This window comes from Eucalyptus grandis, chromosome 10 (assembly GCF_016545825.1).
Source record: "Eucalyptus grandis isolate ANBG69807.140 chromosome 10, ASM1654582v1, whole genome shotgun sequence".
Taxonomy (NCBI): domain Eukaryota; kingdom Viridiplantae; phylum Streptophyta; class Magnoliopsida; order Myrtales; family Myrtaceae; genus Eucalyptus; species Eucalyptus grandis.
Genome location: NC_052621.1, coordinates 1763512 through 1783099, shown reverse-complemented (window position 1 = coordinate 1783099; position 19588 = coordinate 1763512). Strand labels below are relative to the sequence as shown.

Sequence of the window (19588 nt, the reverse complement as noted above, 5' to 3'; positions counted from 1 at the left end):
TTTATTTTTTTGCTTTACTTTGACTTGTCGGAAAGTGTTGTACTGAGTGCATGAAATTTGATGTGATTGATTTCATGGACCCACTTGGAAACAAATTGAACTGAGCCGATGATTCGATTTTTAGGTGGATTCATGGAACCAACTTGCAGTTTTCAGTTTTAATAGTCCTTAATGGGTGGTTCCTAATTCTAATATGAGAACGTTCACTTAGAATATACTCATCTTTATAGTCCAATAGAATGAGCCTTTCTATAAATGTGTGTTGAAGCACATTTTAATATTGAAAACATCTTGTTAATAAATATCCGAGTAAATGAAATTGCTATGTTTGGTATATATGTAGTTAATGCATTGAAAATGAAAATATCTTCCTTATTAGGCGTACAGATGGACTTGGAGGCCGGGAAATCGTGCCCCGCTGAGGCGACGCGCTGAATTGGGGAATTTTTCTCCATAAAAAAATGACCGCAACGCACCCCGGCAGGAGATGGGGCTAATAATACCCTTACCTTTTCCTGCGAATCCATCATGAGTATTTTTTTTTTAGAATATATATTTTTTGAATTGGTGATAAAAAAGTATTATTATTATTATAAAATATGATCGTAAAAGTAACCTATCCTCCGTACAAGTCTTGCTTTTGCAAGAGATGCGAGCATGGAAAGTTGCCTAGGCAAAGCCATGGAGGGGTGTCTGTTTATGTACAAACCATCCAATTTTTCTACTCCCGTCTAATGCAATCCAATGCTTGTGACATGTGAGGCAAGATTTTCTGCTAAAAAAGGGAATCCAAAATTGCAATGTGCGATGCTTCTAATTCAAATCTAGTATGTTAACACATAATTGAGTCAACATGCATTAGATTCTGGTTGGTTTTGGCGAAATTTTGCAATATTACAACTAAGTTCTAAAAATCTAAACTTTTAGTTTTGGTATGTTAACAAGGTATTAGAGCCAAATTCCACCCTAGGCTTTTTAGGATGAGAGAGGCTCATGGTGCATCAATTTCACGTGCCGTTCTCAGTCCGATTTGCATATGAAATCAGGTATTAAAGTATTCCCTAAGTTGTCAAAAAAGAACATGGATTATATTTGTACACTCAAACACCCTTCTTCATGTTTAGACTAGGCTTCATCCTAAAACCAAAACATGAAAATATATAATCGGGGACTTAAATATGATTCTGAAAATATTTGAATTCAAAGTCTCCATTTATAATATTATGTTGAGACGTTTTACTAGAAGCTTAAGTTATAAAAGTAAATTTGTGATATACTTTGATAACACAGTCAGAGATCTCGAGTTCAATTCTCCATGCCCCATTTCACCCATTCATCGGGTTGGGCCGCTCAAGGCTTTGGTTGTCCAACCGATTTTCACGCCACGAGAGAAGTTAAGACGTGGAAATTCAGCTTGCACCCTGCTCTAGTAACTTAGAATTTTCTTTTGTCGACTGCATTATCGTACCCGACATCTCACGTACATCCAAAAAGTGCACCTTCATTCTCCGTTTCTCACGGACTTCACCGTAGAATTCGATGCTCCTGCAAAAATGTCAAGAGTCAACCCTTTGTCGGGTCCCCCCCCGTTCGGACGCTACGATGCAATATCTGCCGGCTCCCCCATGGCGACCGGCTCCGAAAGGGAAGCGCTCTGCGACACTGCGGAAACGCCCCTTTTTAGCAGAGACGGAGGAAGGTCTTCTTCATGGGTTTGTCTTCTGTTTCAGCGTCCAAGGCGAGGTTCTTCCTGAGACGATACGGTCGCCGAATCATGCGCTCCAAGAAGCTGCAGCGTTATCGGATCCTCGTGGCGCTGTTGTTGGTCGTGATTCTGTGGCGACGGGGCAGCGCGTCTCTCGGCTCATGGAATGGCTCTTCCAGAAAGCTTCCCGGAGGGGAAGGAATCAAAGTGGCTGTATATAATTTGCCTTTCTTGTTTTTCTTTGTCTGCTCCTTCTTGATCAAGTCCTTTTTTGATCGAGGATCGAATGGCATCGCGAAAGCAGGTTTCACAAGCTGGCTTGGATACACCGAGCTCCGAGGTGGCCCGGCAGATGTTGGAGTCGAGCGGTGATGGTGAGAACTGTTCGCTGGGGCCGCCGTCCGGGGCTTGTGAAGGGAAGAACTGGACCGCATGTGTCGAAAATGGTAAAATGAAAAGGAGGCCTAACTTCTCTCTCTGCAGATTAATTTCAGTACTCAACAATGCTCTCAAGCCTCTCTTGTGGATTTTGTTCTGACCAGAATCGATATGTGGCGAAACGAGTCGATCACTTAAGCGAACCATTGCTCAGCCATCGGCATCGTCATTATAGAAGTTGGAGACTCTGAAAATTTATGGGCAAAGGATATGATTCAGCTGATCCTTTCATTTGCAGGGATGAACGGAACATTTCTTGTAATCCGGAACGGCGGAGTGACTCCTCTGGAAGTGAACGTGAGCTTCTCGCCTGCTAACAATATCACTATCGATGATATTCAAGCAGCGAAACAAAAGAAGGCGAGCGAGCTCCTGTACCTTCTCCATGCCTTGTGTGATTGTCAAGTTGCTATCTTCGTTATGATATAATGAAATACTGTGATTTGTTTCAGGTTAATATCACCGCGTATGTCGGAGGAAGTTCTTCAATCATGTTGGATGGAGGAGAAGGGGTTTGCGTCGTGCACGCGGTATAAACATGCTATTTTCTCCTATCAGCAATGCCTCGAGCATTGAATTCGGTTTTGGTTTTGGAAGGGAGTGTGATTGTTTGATTCGGAGTGTTTCTGTCAACGCCAGGTCTTTCCTTCGCCTTCTCCCCCTTCAATTACGTCGGGATCAGATAAAGGGATCTCCCACGTCCCCGATAATCCACCGGCTTCGAATGCATCCACTGTTGCTGATGTCAGAAAGTGCTTGGCACCGTCCAAGAGTTGCCTAGCAAAGAACTTGACTGCCTGCCTCCATTACAATCGCAACGGTACGAAATAGTTCTCTGCACTTCTCATCTTGATCTCAGTGTGACATTATAGGCCTGAACTTGATCTAGATTTTATTATGCCTAAATTGTCGAGGAGATGCTCAAAACACTCTATTGTTTCTGTTTATTGCAGCTACAATGGAAACTTTACTTTTAGTCCAGAATGGTGGGGAGATTCCTCTGACGGTGAACATCACCTTGTTACCGGCCAGTATCAGTCTCGTCCCGGTTGATTTACCTTACCGACAGTGGGAGACGGTAAGCTCTGACGGCTTCACATTCTCTTCTTGAAAACTTCAATCCGATACGGCATGAACCCCCGGCGCACACTTGAGCATCAGGCAGGCTCTTCTCCTGATGTGCCATATTCTTATGATTTGCATATTAGGTAAACGTGACAGACGAAGTTGGTGCAAGTACTTCAATACAACTCAGTGCTGGAGAATGGAATTGCGTGGTCGACGTGGTCTCAGAAAGCAACTCTCCAAAGCGGTTCTCTTCTTCTGCATGCGCCGCTCTTTTCGCTTCGGGAGTGGTAATTCTGGCGGCGGCGTTGGTGTATTGGAAGCTGCAGGGGGCGCCGGCCACGGACAGGGGTTACGAGCAGCTCCAGATGGGCACGGTGAGAACGAACTCCACCACAGGAAGAACAGTCGAAACAGCAGGAGAAGGCTGGGATCAGAGCTGGGGCGATGAGGATTGGGATGAAGAGAAGGCAGTGAAGTCACCAGGGAGCGTGCAGAAAGGGAATCTCCATGTAAATAGCTTTAAAGCTGATTAGTGGCCATGATTGTTACTAGCTTTGTTAATTATGTCCTAATGATCATGACTTTGGTCCATGCTCTGGGTTTTACAAAATTCGAATGGGGGGTTTTAATATTCTTGGTTCCGGATTTTTTTTTTCTTCATACAATCCATATTCAAGTAGCATATACGGGTATGACCGAGATTTTTAGGGTCGAGAAGATAAACAATTTAAAGTTGCATTGCGATGTAGGCCGACGAGGTTAAATAATAGACGTCATTATAAGAATTTCATTAGCAGCTTTTAGTGACCTCATCAACATACTTTATTGAATTGCTAAATGGGTTTATTAAAGTAACTTGACCTATCTATGTAAATAATCTCGCGTGACGCGCTATTGTTGAAAGCGATCCGATGCTAAAAGGTCGTTCATGATCTACTTGCAGTGACGACACAATACATGAAGTGTGTCTTTGTTGATAAGTGTCCCAAGGCCCTAATGGAAAATAGAAGTAACGACTTACAAGATATTATGAAAATATAAAGAGGCATATATTTTAAGAAATTCAAATTGGAAAATTTCTATTTTTTCATGACTTTTTTCTTCTTCTTTTTTGGATCGAAACAAATATATCATTTCATTAAACTCAAGCCAAACTACAAGAAAAAAGGGAAGGTTCCTTAGAATCATGCAAATTAACATCGCCCATGGGCCGCAACGAATCTATTCAGGCTTTCATCGAAAAGCCCAAATCAATTTGGGCTTTCATCGAAAAGCCCATTGCTTGCCAAACCCCATAAACCCTACTCATCAATTTGAGAGTCCACGACACAGCTCGATCTTCCATTTCTGTAAATTTGGATTTTATAGAATTTGCAGAAGAAGAAGAAGAAGAAGACGAAGACGACATCCGACGACATCAATGGCCGCGAGTCTCGGCGCGAAGCAGGCGATGGTGTCTGCGCTCTGCAAACGCTTCTCCTCTGATCCCGTAAGCTCCTCGATCCTTGTTCGATCGAGACCGATTCGATTCTCTGTCCACGCGCCTCCCTCTCCCTCTCTCTTTTTCGCGCGAGGCCGGGGCGAATGCGCGTCTGTTCCGATCGCCGCCGACGCGGAGGCATTTCGTAATCGCTTGCTCTTTGGGGGGGCGCCCTGAGCATGTGAACAGCGTTGGGATCACCTTAACGGGGGAGTGGAGTGATGGTCGGCGGCTTTTCTAGGTGGAAGGTGCTCGTCCTATCGCGGGAACGGTTGCCTTTCGTGTCGCATTTGTTGAGGATTTTCGGGTTCCGTCGTTCCATGGGCTGGCTTTTAGTGGCGCTCGATCTTGGAATAGTCGTGGCTTTTTGGATTGCTCTATCGACTCGCACCTCATGCTTGCGCGGTTCCTATCTGGAGCTCGATTTTTCACTTTGATCGAATATAGAAAGGGCACTTGTTGAGCAAATGCGGCGTGATGAAATCGTCTAGTTGCACTTTTGTAGACCATTTAAGTTAATCATGTCCATTCTTTAGAAAAATGATCCTGCAGCTTCTTTTTTTTGTCTAAGTTCATTGATTTTTCATGGCCATTTTAGCTTCTAAGTTTGAAAGATCGGTTTTTGCAGGCGGCCTTCTTAAGTAAGGCTGGCGAACACGATATTAAGAGCTTGCTTTCGGACATCTTGAAGTCATCCACAAACAAGGCTTCTGCGGATCACCATGAAGAGGTAAATTTAGTTGTCTTGTTTTACGAAATCCTACTCGGCAGTAGGAAATAATTCATCAATCTGAGGGAAACATGCCTGGAGTAAAGATAAATGTCAGTGCTTGGAGGTTCCACTTCTGCGTATCTTCTTTTTCAAGGTGAAAAGAAAAATACAAGGAATGGCAATGAGGTTTGCTGTCCCATATAGAAGATGGTACCCAAGTGTACCACATACTACACAAGAAAGGTTTAGCTGACCAGAGAAAAATTAAAAGCAAACTTAATTTTAATATTCTATCTTGCGCATGATGATGCTACCAATTTGGTGTCCCTTTTTTTTTTCAAATATCTTAGGATTTTCTCCGCCTATGGGTTCAGAAGCACAATTTCTGGTTGTAGGTGACAAAGTGGATAGAATTTTCTGAGAGCTTCCCTGTGAATACCGAGTCATCCATTGATGCCCTCAACAAATTGAATGAAGAGTTGGTCACAAAATCAGTCCTCTTGGGAAATGGAGTCACACCCTCTGAAGCTGATATTATTGTTTTCTCAACAATTCATTCTTCTGTGGTACGCAGTACTCATTGTTTAAAAGTGTACAGCATGCTGTTTCTCCAAAAATTGAATACTTGTAAGGCTTCATGGCCTAGTACCAATCTGAACATGAAGCCGGATGGTCTCTTACTGTTTCCTTGTTCCCAGGTTGGCCTTTCAAATACGGACAGGCAAAAGTTGCCACATCTTATGAGATGGTTTGATTACATCCAGGTGTGGTTTGAAGACATTGACTTTTCATAATAACGGTTCCATTCCTCAGTCTCATTTTTTTTTTTTTTTTTTTTGCTTCCTAATATAAATATATTTTCAGCATGTTTGCTATGAATGGTTGATTGAATCTAATTCAGTATCAGGCTTGGGCCTGTGGTGCCCATCAGACTGGTGGTTCCTGCCCCTTTTAATCCATTATCAACATAGTACTTCTGTTCTGAATTACAGTATTTATGCTCTTATACTTCATTCTTACAGCACAAGGAGGAATTTGGGGAATCTTTTGAAAAGATCACCTTGGAGAAGGCAGTATTTGCACCTCCGGTAATTTCTGCTTTTATGTGTTTAATTGTCTGCGACTTATGGTGAGGTGGAGTTTAAGACCATATATTGTATTAGAGTGCTAATGGCTTGACATCATCCTGTCTTTGCTTTCGATTTAATGGGTAGGATATGCTGGCATTATGTAATGCAATGTGATTGTCAATTGATTGCTTGATTTTGGATGGCAGGAGCCCAAAATCGTAGCTAAGTCAGATGAGGATCCGAAAACAAAAAAGACTGCAGATAAGTCAGAAGCAGACTCAAATACAAAGAAAAGTGATGTATGTTTTTCTTAAGTAATGGATTTCTTCCATTGCAGTTGTGCTTTTTTATGCTTTTCATTCACTTTTCTCCTTTATAATTATACCATGGATGTACTTGACTCTCTTGCTTTACGAGGATTGCACACGTGCTCACTTATTGAAGCATGGTTTTTGAGTTTTGTAATTTGATCATAATTCACTGTTGGTAATTTAATTGAACACCTTAATTCTTTGAAAAATATAGTTTTTCCATTTAGAGCTTTGCTAATTTTTTGAATGACTATTTTTATCTTTTTCATAGTTATAAAATTAGAGAAGGCTTGTTACTGCACAACATTAGCTATAGGTGGGAAGCTTGATAAACCATCTTTCTATCTACTTGCTTCTAGTCCTTATGTCGAAAGTCTATAAGTTGTGGCTCTGAGGCCCACCCAACTGAAAAAACACAACCAAGAAAGTTTGAAGACAATTTAAAGGTACTTATCAATGCCATTTTATTTTCAATATTTAATTTAACAGGAGCGCATCATTCCTCTTGTGGGTAACAGAAAAGGGTGTTAAGATTGCTTGTGTCAGCTGTAGGGCAGCTTTAGGGAATTTTTGCAACTCTCTTTATTCTTACAGAGTTGTCATGTCATAAAGGCCATGATCACGAGGAATTTTCATAAAAAATATGAATATAGTCTTAGAAAAATATTCACTATGTTCAGTACAAAGACTTGTGTTCAATGCCCAAATTTGATGGGCACAAACAATAGTAAAGACAGAAGACGTTATCTAGGAAATGAGCCACATTGCACACAATTGAGCAAGATCTTTTTTGAGCATACTGCTTGTTTGCCATGAATTAACTTTTTTACTTCTGTTTGTCAAAACTATCAGAAAAAGGGCAAGGTAGCTGGTCAAGCTAATCAAGAAAGCAAGAAAGCGCCAGGAAAGGAACCTGCTGAAAAAGACAAAGAAATTGATGTGAGCTTGCTCAATATACGGGTTGGCCTCATTAGGAAAGCATGGAAGCATCCATCTGCTGATAGGTGTGTTTTTGAGATACCCTCTCACTGCCCTCCCAAAAGCGCAAGCTTTTGTTAATCATGGTCTTCTGTTCTGCCTTGTCTTGTAAACTTTTGATTCTGATATGATAGTCATGCAAAGTGCAGAGATTGATTTTTGTTCCTTTCTTGATTTGGTGGTGCAGTTTACTTGTTGAAGAAATTGATGTTGGAGAGGCTAAATTGAGGCAAGTTGTTAGTGGTTTGGCCAAATATTGCAGTCCAGATGAGTTGACGGTATTGTAATTACCTCATTGCCTCACTAAAGTAAGGAGCAGTTTAATAAACTTTTTGGAAGCAATCAATTTTCTCTCTTTCTTACTTGTAGAACCGGCGTGTCGTGCTTATTACAAATGTAAAACCGGGAAAGCTCAGAGATGTTATGTCTGAAGGCCTGGTATGTCTTCTGCTCTCATCTCTTTAAATATCAGTGAATTCTCTTCATTCATCGAGCTTCCCTGTTTAAGAAAAATATATTTTGTGGAAAGCCGCAAATGGAAAAACATACTAGAAGTTCTTTGCTCCTCCAAAAGTACTTTCTAGCTTGGATTAGACAAAATTGACATGTGTGTGGCTAGAATTTCAATAGCGTCATGGTGAGAATTGTTGGTTTCATTATTTATCATCTCTTAACCAGTGGCGATGGCATTGTTGCATCAGTGGATCCATTAAAGATATTTCAGTTCGTCCCTAGCCTATTGTGTTTGCATGAATTCCAGTTTTTGGTGGTTCAGTTTTGAGTCTAAGCTTTGTAGTTTTGCTTCTGCATAAGCTGACTGCTGGTGAGACTATTGATCAGGTAGTAGCCCTTAACTTCTGTAGCAGGATGAAGTTGTTTCTTCATGCTGCTTCTTCATGTGATTGTATGTTATGTGTCACCATAGTCTCTGTGATTTGATAATCACCCACTTGCCCAGAAATTCTTATAGTTTGCAACTTATGAAGTTCACTTGTGAGACAATTATCCACAAAATTTGATTTCAATTTTTCATCTTTCAGGTGCTCTGTGCTTCTAATGAAGATCACTCAGTTGTTGAACCTTTGCTTCCTCCAGAGGGGGCCAAAATTGGGGAGCAGGTCTCATTTTCTGGGTGAGCCTGGAAAACTTTGTCTGAGATTTACTTACCTGAACACCTCCTGTTGCCGATTGCCTTTTGTGGAAGCATATGCACATCACCAAACTACCTGCTTTTGGGAAATTTTGAAAAATTAAGGGCATGCCTGATTAAAGCCTACTCCAAAGTGTACTTTACTATTCACAGTGTGAAAGCACTTCTTACTTTGCAAGCGCTCATACATCATCAATCACCTGAGATTGATCAATCTATGTGGTGTGTGCGTGCATGGCATCCACGTATGCAGACACATTTGAAAAGCCATTCTGTAGACAGTTTAGTTGGCAATAGGATTTGGTGTGTGACATCTAGATAGCAATTGTTATTTCTCTTGAAAGCACTTCCCATTCGATCAATCTTCTACTTCCAACTTCGTTGATTGAACATTGGCTTGGAACATATTTGATAAAACACACTTTTCAACTAAAATATTGGTATAGATCTTAAGCGTCAACCTTTTGGTTCCTTTTGCTCATATGCCATTGCTGGTTCTCTTTTTAGGATTGATGGAAAGCCAGAAGAAGTTCTGAACCCTAAGAAGAAGCAGTTGGAGAAGATAACACCGGTATTTTTTCTAACTGTTAGTTTATCCTCTTCTCAATCAGGACTTTTTCAGCTTGAATTTTTAGATTGCTCTGGGTGATCCACTTTTTGTCTCCTCCTCCTCCTCCTTCATACCGTATGGCTTCTGTGTTCACCAAAAGAATTATTTATGGCTTCTGTGGTATTGTAATTGCGAACTGTGTTTATGGTGCAGCATCTGTTTACTGATGAGAAAGGTGTCGCTACGTTCAAGGGTGTACCGTTTATGACTTCTGGTGGACCATGTGTTTCTTCCATTCCTAAGGCGAGCATCAAATGAGCTGTGCCGATGAAGTGGATCTTTTCTCAATTTTGATCCCACATTCAACTTCACCTCAAAACTTTCTAAGAAAATGGATCATCTTTGTATGTGCGTGGCTCCATCAGCAGAAATTGTCATGTATAATGTCACTCAAAACTCTCATCAATGGGATCTGACACGCAAGTTTTTGGGACATCTCGCTCTTAATACATTATTCGGAAATTCAAGAGTCAACAAAAATGCTGTATTGGCCTTACCCAAAAAAAACAAAAATGCTGTATTGGTGGAAATGCCTGTGATGGTGATGGTCTTCTTCTATCTCCCCTGCAAATTGAGGAGACTTCGTTACCTCTTGAACTTTCTCTGCCTCTCTCTCTCTCTCTCTCTCTGTCGACGGCAATGGGCTCTGCTCATATTCACTATGATGAGATTTATATGGATCCGACATGCTATATTCTCGGAAAGATGAGTTGAAATGTAGGAACCAAGTAGCTTGAACTTCAAATCAGTGTTGTTCACAAATCACAAATCTGCGATTGATCATACCTGCTCGAGTAAAATCTGCACATCAACTGAGTTATATTATGGCTTGGGTTTGGCTCATGCTTAGCCCAATATGATTTTTTGTTTTGGCCCCGTAGAGTCTCTCAATATAGCACTGCAGGATTTGCTCCATGTGACCTCGAGAGACATTAAAAAAATGCTATATCAGCATTTTTCATCTTTCAAATTGGATAGAGCTAATAAAAAGATTTGAGTACACTTTTTATTACAAGTTTTAGTTCTTAATTACATTTTAAGACTTAATTGTGATTTCTCTATAAATTTTAAATCTACTAGCATGATTATCCTTTTCCCTTTTTATTATTATAAATAGCCTCTTTTTATACCGAAATGAGAAAAGAAAGATATCTCTACATAATTTGAGAGATAAAACATGCACTCGGTTTGAGTTTTTCATCTACCTGGTTTGAGAAAAGGAAATGTATCATATTGTTTGGGATTCCTATTGTTATAGAATCAAGAGTTCTCTCTTAACATGTCGACCAAAAAAGAAAAAAAGTATTTTCTGGATATCATTAGCAGCAATAAATCTGAGCACGACCACCTTCTGTCTTTTCGGGTGAAGACATTATTTTCTCTGTAGGTCGTTGACCTCACAAGTAAGGCCCCGTTTGGTTGTATTCTTTTTTTTTTTGTTTTTAAACAATTTTTCTGTTTTTTGTTCTTTTGTTCCTAGGAACAAAAAAAAACAAAACGAGAAACACAAATTTTGTGTTTCTACTGAAAACGACTTATTTTTTTCTTCTTTCTTTTGGCCTTTCCCAAGATGGTATCTCATAACCTGCTTCTGCTTCGCTTTTGATTGAATGCAGTTAGAGTGAAAAGAAAAAAAGGAAAATAAGAAAAAAAATAGAAAAAAAAAAAAGAAATAAAAAATTATCCAAATTTACCAAACATGTTTCGTGCTTTACATGCAACTCAACTCATTCTTTTTTGCCCCAAACGCGCCCTAAATTGAAAACGACTTTTTTTTCTTTCCCAAGATCTTATTCATTGATCACATCTTTGACAACGTCCTTTTTGCGTCAATCACATCTTTCAACGTCCTTCGTCAATTCCAAGATCAAATCTTTAGTCCAACAGTCCCAGTACACAGAGGCCCTGAAGTTGTATTCGCCAGTAAATGCCACCAAATTCACCTTCCCTTCCCTTCTCAAAGCCTGCGCTTCTCTTTCCAATCTTTGCTCTGGAAAGACTATTCATTCTTCCGTTCTTGCTTTGGGTCTGCAGAATGATTTGTACATAGCAAATTCGCTCATCAACATGTACGTGAAATGTGGGTCTTTAGATTATGCCGTCAGGGTGTTCGATGAATTGACAGAGAGTCAAGCATTGATTCAGGACGTCACGATCTGGAACTCTTTAATTGATGGGTACTTTAGATATGGCCGTCTTGAGGAGGGTGTACATAAATTTGGTCAAATGCAGCTGTTGGGTGTAAGACCTGATGAGTATTCTCTTTCCATTCTGTTAGGTGTTTTGATGGTCATTTGGGATCTTTGCAGGTGAAGCAAATTCATGGCTATGTTGTCAGGAACATGTTCAATGGTGACCCTTACTTAGAAACTGCTTTGATTGATATGTACTCTAGTTGTAGGAGACTGAGGGATGCGTTCATTTTGTTTGATAATCTGGTGGACAGCAGCAATGTAGTAGCATGGAATGTATTGATTAGTAGGCTAATTGAGAATAACTTGTGGGAGTATAGCTTGAGACTCTATTCCTTAGCAAAGAATGAGAATGTGGACCTCGTATCAGCAACATTTTCTAGTGCTTTAAGTGCTTGTTGCTGTGGTGAAGACGTGTGTTTTGGTAGACAAGTCCATTGTGACGTGATTAAGATGGGTTTTCTCAATGATCCCTATGTCTCTACTGCTACTTTAACTATGTATGCAAAGTGTGGATCAGTTCAAGATGCACAATGTCTTTTCTCTCAGTTAGAGAGAGAAATTGAGTCATGGAATGCTATGATCTCAGCTTATGTCAGTAATGGCTGCGTCAATGATGCTATCGAAGTTTATAACCAGATGAGAGCCAGTGGTACAAAGTCAGATTCCATCACATTGTCAAACATTTTAATTTCCTGTAGTATGGCTCTGCTTCTTAATTTTGGAAGATCGGTCCATGCATACTTGAGCAAGCGACCGATACAAAAGAATGTTGCTACACAGAGTTCGCTGCTGACTATGTACTCCAAGTGTGGAAACATTGAAGATGCTAATTTGGTTTTTTCTTGCATGACAGAGAGGGATATGGTAGCATGGGGTTCCATGATATCAGGTTTTTGCCAAAATGGGAAGTATAAGGAGGCTCTTGATTTATATAAAGAAATGAAAAATGATGGGATCAAACCGGATTCAAATATTATGGCAAGTGTAATTGATGCTGGTGCAGGGCTGGAGAAAATCTCTCTGGGTAAAGCCATTCATGGATCAGTGATAAGGAGTGGACTGGAATCTGATACCTTTGTAGCAAGTTCTCTTATTGATATGTACTCAAAATGTGGTTTGCCAGATACAGCATCAGTTTTATTTGCTAATATGCTGCATAAGAACCTTGTAACTTGGAATTCCATGATGTCGTGCTATAGCCGAAACAATCTCCCCGAACTCTCAATTGATCTTTTTTCTCAAATTGCGCAGCAAGGTCAAAAACCAGATTCTGTGTCCATCACAACTGTACTTGCTGCAATTTCATCTTTAGCATCATTGCTTAAAGGGAAAACTGTCCATGGATATCTGGTAAGACAGGAAATTCTGTGGGATCTTCAAGTGGAGAACGGACTGATGGATATGTATATCAAATCTGGATGCATCAACTATGCTGAGCAGATCTTTCAAAAAATGCCACAAAGGAATCTGGTGACATGGAACTCGATGATATCTGGTTACGGATATAATGGGAACTACCTTAAATCCATCCAACTATTTGACGAAATGAGAATCTTAGGCATAGATCCTGATAAAGTAACGTTCAGGTCATTGATCTCATCTTGTAGGCATTCTGGTTTGGTTGAGGAAGGCCTGAGACTTTTTGACTTGATGAAAGAGGGGTGTCATGTCGAGCCCGAAATAGAGGATTATGTTAACATTGTCGATCTCCTTGGCCGAGCTGGACACTTGCACGATGCTTATCATTTCATAGAAAGCATGTCCATGGTACCTGATAGAAGCGTTTGGCTCTGTTTGTTGTCTGCATGTCGAATCCACAAAAATGTTGAGCTTGGGGAAGTGGCAGCTTCCAACTTGTTGAGGATCGAACCAGACACAGGAAGCAATTATGTTCAGTTGTTGAATCTTTATGGAGAAGCTGAGTTGCAGGATCGGGCAGTGCAATTGCGGGCTTCCATGAAAGAGAAGGGTTTGAGGAAGAGCCCTGGTTGCAGTTGGATTGAGTTGAGGGATAGAGTCGATGTGTTCTACTCGGGAGGTTTGTCCACCCAAAGTACTGGCGATATTTGCAATACAGTGACTAACTTAAATAAGAACATGGGGAAGATAGTTTTGGATGATTGCATCGAGGCTTTCTAGTGTCTGTGGGAATGAGGGAGAACCCATGTTTTGAGAGATGTGGGTGACTGAGCTCCAAGAAACAAAGAAAAAGCAGTCCTCAGACCACCTAATGATAGGTGCATTGTCACTCAGAAAGTGCCGTGAAATTAATTTTGGAGTTATTGTGTTGATACAATAGTATTTGGATTCAGCCCGATTTGATTTCGGAAGTAAATTGATACCAGAAATTGCTGAGATGTTCACATCGGTCAAGACCCATTTGAAGCTCTGGGAAATGCAGGTGTCAAATTAGCTCTAGCGTGGTAGACCTGAGAGGGAACATGGGAAGTGTTAGAACCTGGGTTTTCTCTTGAGATGTCAAGACCTGCTGGTGCTGGCTGATCAAGCACATAACATCGACAAGTCTTGAACCAAAGAAGTCCCAGTTCTTTGATTAAAATATCAGCATGTTCTATTTCATGAGGAGCGGTTCATCTTCAGACTAGTCAGTGTGCCATTCGTGGGTTTATCCTGCAGTCAGTATAGGCAAGAGGATAAAAGAAGTTACCAACACAATCCTGGCCAATGTGGCGGCCCAAATTCGAGTATCAACAGCTTAGCGAAATGAAGCCCATCCACTGAGAGATACAAGTTCAATGAAACATTTTGCGGCCTTTTATAACATAATATCTCAGAAGAATACTTTTGCTTTGTAAAGTTTATTGTATTTACACCTCAGATATCAGCGACTTCCATTCATCTGCCTGATGGTTTTACATCAAACCGCCTAATAATTTAGATCCTCCTCCTGCTACCCTCCCCCTGTCATATGGCTTTGTGAACTTTATTCTAATTCTTCTCGTTATTAGCACTTTCTATGGGAAAAAATAAATAATCGAAGAAGTATACACTGTCAAAGGTTAGTTTCTGGCAGAGTTGTGAACTGCACCAGTGACCAGTAACAGATTGCAGGATGAGATAGAGCTGTTATTCTCTCTTGTCTTCAACTGCTTCCCCGATGCTAAATACATGATGCTCAGCTGGAAGCGGCAGCTTCCTATCCTTTCTTTCCAACTTGGTAGCTACCTCAGAAGCCACCATAACTCCTCTACTAGCAAGCAAGACACTCTCCTCTTCTATGTCATTCCCAGGCTCCTCGGAGAAGGCATATCTGTAAAATCAGCACAAGGTTAAACGGCAATGACATGCCTCACTGTATGAGGGGCAGAGAAGTGCAAGATTGGCATTGCGTTAAATAAAATTCTGAAATCTCGTTGCTTTAGATGTTCCAAGTCCGGCCCCTTTTCAAGAATCCCAATAAGTAGGCATGGAACGTTTGTTTAATCAGTTTCCAAACATAACAATAACAACACAATGCAACTAGTTTAGTTTAGTTTAGTTTTGGTAGACCAAAGACCCTACTGGATGCCTCCTAAATTTCAATATATAATGACCAAAATGATCCAATCATACGCATGTGTGGAAGTTTAGAGCTTTATGAGACTTAAAATCGAAGAGAATACTCCCAGATAAAGTAGCAGCATCTAAAGGATAGGAATCAAGTTTCTGGGAGTACCTAGTTGGGTTGTTCGATGGACCCCAGAGGACGCATATCACCACCAAGAGAATATATGCAAGCAAAATCCAGAAAGCAGGGATAATCCAAGCACTTCGCCACAGTTCACTCAAAGGATCATTTGCATTATAATACAGCTGTCAAAAATCGTGTCAGGAACAAGAAAATCAATCAGTCAATCAGTCTGCTTGATAAGAAATAGAGGAACAGCAACAAACTATCAGCTTCGATCATGTATGAGTAATGGCATTATTATTCAAGCAAGAACAAAGGACTTTGTTTTCAGCAGAAATAATTGAGCTAAGGAAAACGTCAAGCACAGAAAATTATCAAAGCATTTGCTAAAAAAGGCAAAATCAAACGTCTACTGAATGCATAAAGGAAAAGGAGTAGAGGGAAAATACAAATTCAGCAGACAAGCCTCTAGAACCAAAGTTGGAAAGAGAAATAAAAGAAACCTCATAGCCAATCCAAGCGATAGAGAGAAGCACTGAAACTGCAAGGCAATTAGTAAACTTGCGATAAAGCCCAAGTTTGGCCACGCTTCTTCTGATCTGTCCTCCAAAGTGATAAAACAATACAATATCTGAATTAGTTCTCGAAATTGGGAGGAAAAAAAAGACAATTTAATATAATGCATGCAGTGTATAAATGAACTTCACCGGTTCCAGAAAATTTATTAAGATATATCCACTTTGGGAAGTAAACCACCTAACCAAGTTCTATCAAGTGCGTCATAGCAAAAATAGTTGGTAAAATTGAGGTAAACGCATGTGAAAATAGTGGGCCTAGAAAATGATGTTCATAACTTAAATTCTTGCATGATTAAATTGTGGCGCTATTATTTGACCACATTTCTACGAAGTGGGACAATCACGACCTAGCCAAGAAACCACAAACTTTTCTTGCTCCCAAGAAGGATACTCAGAAGGATATAATCCAGACTGGGCGCAATCACAGCTCACATCTATCTCTAATATTCATAGAATTTGGCATATCATACGTTATCAACATTGCTACTGCTATTTTGACATACTAGGAATCACAGTCAATTGTTCAGCTAAGAGGCGGTTTTAGAGTCCAGCCGGCCAAGTAGCCACTTAGACCAGGTCTGCGAAGCATGCAAAATGTAGATGACCTCAAAATAACAAGGATTGATGTCATTGGTATCACTATGTGAGACTTGACAAAAATAAATATGTATAATCATGTATATAAAATGCATTTTATATACTCGTGGTGAATGCATTTGTCTACAAAATAATTAACTCAGGAGTCGAATAAAAGGCCAATTAATTACCGATTAAATATAACATGCACACGTATGAACACTTCATGGGGAACCTACAGACTAACAACATACTTCTTATGCATACAAGTCCAGAATAATCTTGCTCAAATTAGAAACTAATTGATTTTATTCAACGGATGCCTACTTATTGCATGCGAGGGCTTGCCAGAACTAGTGATTGGAGGAGAACATGATGTATATAACTTACCTGAAGCTTTTCAAGAGTTTGAGATAATGAAGAGAAGATCCAAAGAATAAAGCAGGCATCCAAAAGAGCGACTGGTAGCACCAGGAAAATCCTTGCTCTTCCAGCAAAGTCATTTATGTTTCCCAAATGTTCGTAAAGCTCAAGAGCTTCTGAAGCCACAAGGTATGCAATGCCAAGGACCAGTACTTTAGGGGTTATGCTACCAAGGGTTGGCTTCACAACACCATATCCCATTGAGACCACTAAAAGTAGCATACGGGAAACAGTCTTCTTGACAGCACTAAAAGTTACTGCCCATAAAGTGACTCCCATAGGTCTGTATCCAGTGGAATTGAAGTTTGCGTATTCGAAGTACCAGAAGGCCATTTCACACATCCCTAGACCAATTACAGCCGTTATCTGATAGTGAAGTTTTATTACGTCTTTCCAGTGCTTCACAAACTGGAGAAACCAGACAAGACCCAAAACCAGGTACGCCCAAGACATGAGGCCGAAAAATGTCATCAGGGGAGTAATCTTTCCAGGTAGATAACCCTCTGGGTTCTTCCAAACAGTCGTTCCACTGACTGACAAGTCCTTAAGTTCTGGATCACAAAACATGAAGTACAGATAGTACATTCCAGTTCTGTTGATCTCCACAGTGTGAAGCTCCATCTTAGCCTCTTCATTTTTCGCCTCAAAGAAAGTCTGAACTCGTTTAGGTCCATCGGGATTATTGTGATCTTGATGAATGATCACCTCCCCTACCTTGCAGTATCCATCCTTAGAGAGATCTGGAGTGCAACATATCATACTTGAATTCAGATAAGCACCACCAATCCTCTCCCTATCTCTGACATCAACAATTAAAGCTTCAACCAATCCAGTTCTCTGCTGCATCTCATTTTTCTTCTCAGCAGACTCCTTTGTCCTTTGGAAGGTGATGGACTCGAACCTGTACAGGTCATATTTGACATTAAGTACCTTAAACCCCGTACTATAACTTTGGACTACATGTAAGATCAGCAACCAAAGGCACTTTCAAAAACAGAGAAAAGAACAAAGATATTGTCGAGCAGAAATCTGAATACAAATAAACTGCAAGAAATAATTATTACCCAGAGTTAAAGTTGACAGGATGTATAAAATGCATTTACTGCTTTAGCTGAAAAGCATTTATAAGGGTGAATAATTCCTGTTTATTAATGAAGATAATCAGGTCCTCCATATATAAGGCTAATTGAAAGCTGTGATTCTTCCGAATTTTACATTGGCCAAAAATATGATTGCACGCTTTACTGAAAATCCTAGTAAATGCGAGATCAACCCCAAAACCTCTGATCTCTAGTAGCTCTTCGTTATCTTTTTTTGTTGCCAAAAAGGACAGATCTCTCCACATTTGCGCATGTTTTTTGGTACTCCCTCTCCCTGTCCACTCATCGTCTCCGCCTTCCACACTCACACCCCAAAACTCCAAGCAAACAGTTCCAGGTGAATCTTGAACAACATCCATCACGTGAAAAGGACCAATGCATGATGTCAGCATTAGCCAGACAGAAGGCCATCATCATTCCTAAAGATTCCTACTTTTCTTGCTCTTCTTCGTCCTCCACTAAAATATCACCTCTGAAACTCATCATTCACACGGACCGGACTACGTGCACGAATTTTTTTGTTCCGGATAACTCTAATCAACCATCAACCTCATGCAACGAACCAACGTACGATGAAGCATTGAGCCGGTAAACGCAGAAACGCCGCCGCGAACCACTTTTGCCGCGAGGAAAATCCGGATCACCCGCAAAGAACGTGCCAGCTCACCAAGCAGAACGCAGAACATCGAGCCGCCAAGAAAAACAAAAAAAGGACAATGACGAACCGGATGAACGATCTGCCGCTGACAGGCGCGTCGTCGGAGGTGAGATTGCCGCCGGAGGAGGGGCGGGGCTGGGAAGCGAAGAGGCCTTCGCTGCCGCCGTGGAAGAAGAAGGAGTTGGAGCGGCGGGCGAACGTCTCGTTCCGGTACTCGTGGATCGAAGCGTCGGCGGGCCCGAGGAGGAAGCAGCCGAGGCACGCCAGGATGACGGAGAGCCGAGCGCGGCTCTCGCGACGCGCGAGGTGGCGGCGGCGGTGGCGCGGGCCGGCCGCCGTCATTGTACGACGGCGCGAGGCGGCGAAGAAGGAGAAGTGGCGATCGGGGAGAGAGAGAGAGAGAGAGAGAGAGATCTGATCGATGTGGTGGGAATGAAAGAAGAGAGAGGAGCTGACTTCCGAAGTGAGATTCCGCCGAATCTGCAAGTTTTAAATCGGTTGACTCGACTACCCTTTTTTATATTATTCCTGTTTAAACGGGTTTTTTTTTTTTATTTCTTCTTTCCTTAAACGATCACTTTTTTCTGCACGTGCAAGATTACTCCATATTAATTTTCCTTAAATTTTATCGATAACATATTGAGTTTTTTTTTTTTTTTTTGATAAAATATTGAGTTGACAACGAATCTTTTAGTTTGAAAATTTATCCTCTATTATCGCAGATGTACCAAATATTAATCAAATTTAATGAAAATTATGAAAGTATGAATTTATCACAAATGTAGTAATTTAAAGTTGTTTTAGTCAAAATATTAATTTGGTGAAAAATTACCATGGATGTATAAATTTGTGTTATGGTGGTCAAAAACTTATTTTGAGATAATTTTATCACATTTTCCGTGGTG

The 19588-nt window shown here is 40.7% G+C and overlaps 4 protein-coding genes across 4 annotated transcripts; 3 read left to right on the top strand and 1 right to left on the bottom strand.

The window, feature by feature from the left end:
• Positions 1 to 1523: 1523 nt before the first annotated feature.
• LOC108955674 lies at positions 1524 to 3821 on the top strand. Its single transcript, XM_018863784.2, has 7 exons — positions 1524 to 1918; positions 2010 to 2151; positions 2382 to 2503; positions 2596 to 2673; positions 2783 to 2963; positions 3097 to 3221; positions 3352 to 3821. The coding sequence occupies exons 1-7, from the start codon at positions 1709 to 1711 to the stop codon at positions 3742 to 3744; spliced, it is 1251 nt and encodes a 416-aa protein (XP_018719329.2). The 5' UTR covers positions 1524 to 1708; the 3' UTR covers positions 3745 to 3821.
• Positions 3822 to 4548: 727 nt separating this feature from the next.
• On the top strand, positions 4549 to 10052 carry LOC104420983 (aminoacyl tRNA synthase complex-interacting multifunctional protein 1). The gene is made up of 12 exons (XM_010032779.3): positions 4549 to 4700; positions 5320 to 5421; positions 5799 to 5969; positions 6102 to 6167; positions 6426 to 6491; positions 6680 to 6772; positions 7637 to 7788; positions 7950 to 8040; positions 8132 to 8200; positions 8803 to 8894; positions 9420 to 9483; positions 9676 to 10052. Exons 1-12 carry the CDS (start codon positions 4632 to 4634, stop codon positions 9778 to 9780), a joined length of 1140 nt encoding a protein of 379 aa, XP_010031081.2. The 5' UTR covers positions 4549 to 4631; the 3' UTR covers positions 9781 to 10052.
• LOC104420982 (pentatricopeptide repeat-containing protein At2g40720) lies at positions 9854 to 14619 on the top strand. The gene is given in 3 exon segments (XM_010032777.3): positions 9854 to 9900; positions 11310 to 11788; positions 11791 to 14619. Coding segments are annotated over 3 exon segments (2592 nt in total). The 3' UTR covers positions 13857 to 14619.
• Positions 14470 to 19107, bottom strand: LOC104420981 (transmembrane protein 87B). Its single transcript, XM_010032775.3, has 5 exons — positions 18751 to 19107; positions 16893 to 17826; positions 15852 to 15947; positions 15394 to 15530; positions 14470 to 14988 (listed from the first exon to the last, which is right to left on the bottom strand). Exons 1-5 carry the CDS (start codon positions 19023 to 19025, stop codon positions 14805 to 14807), a joined length of 1626 nt encoding a protein of 541 aa, XP_010031077.2. The 5' UTR covers positions 19026 to 19107; the 3' UTR covers positions 14470 to 14804.
• Positions 19108 to 19588: the final 481 nt, after the last annotated feature.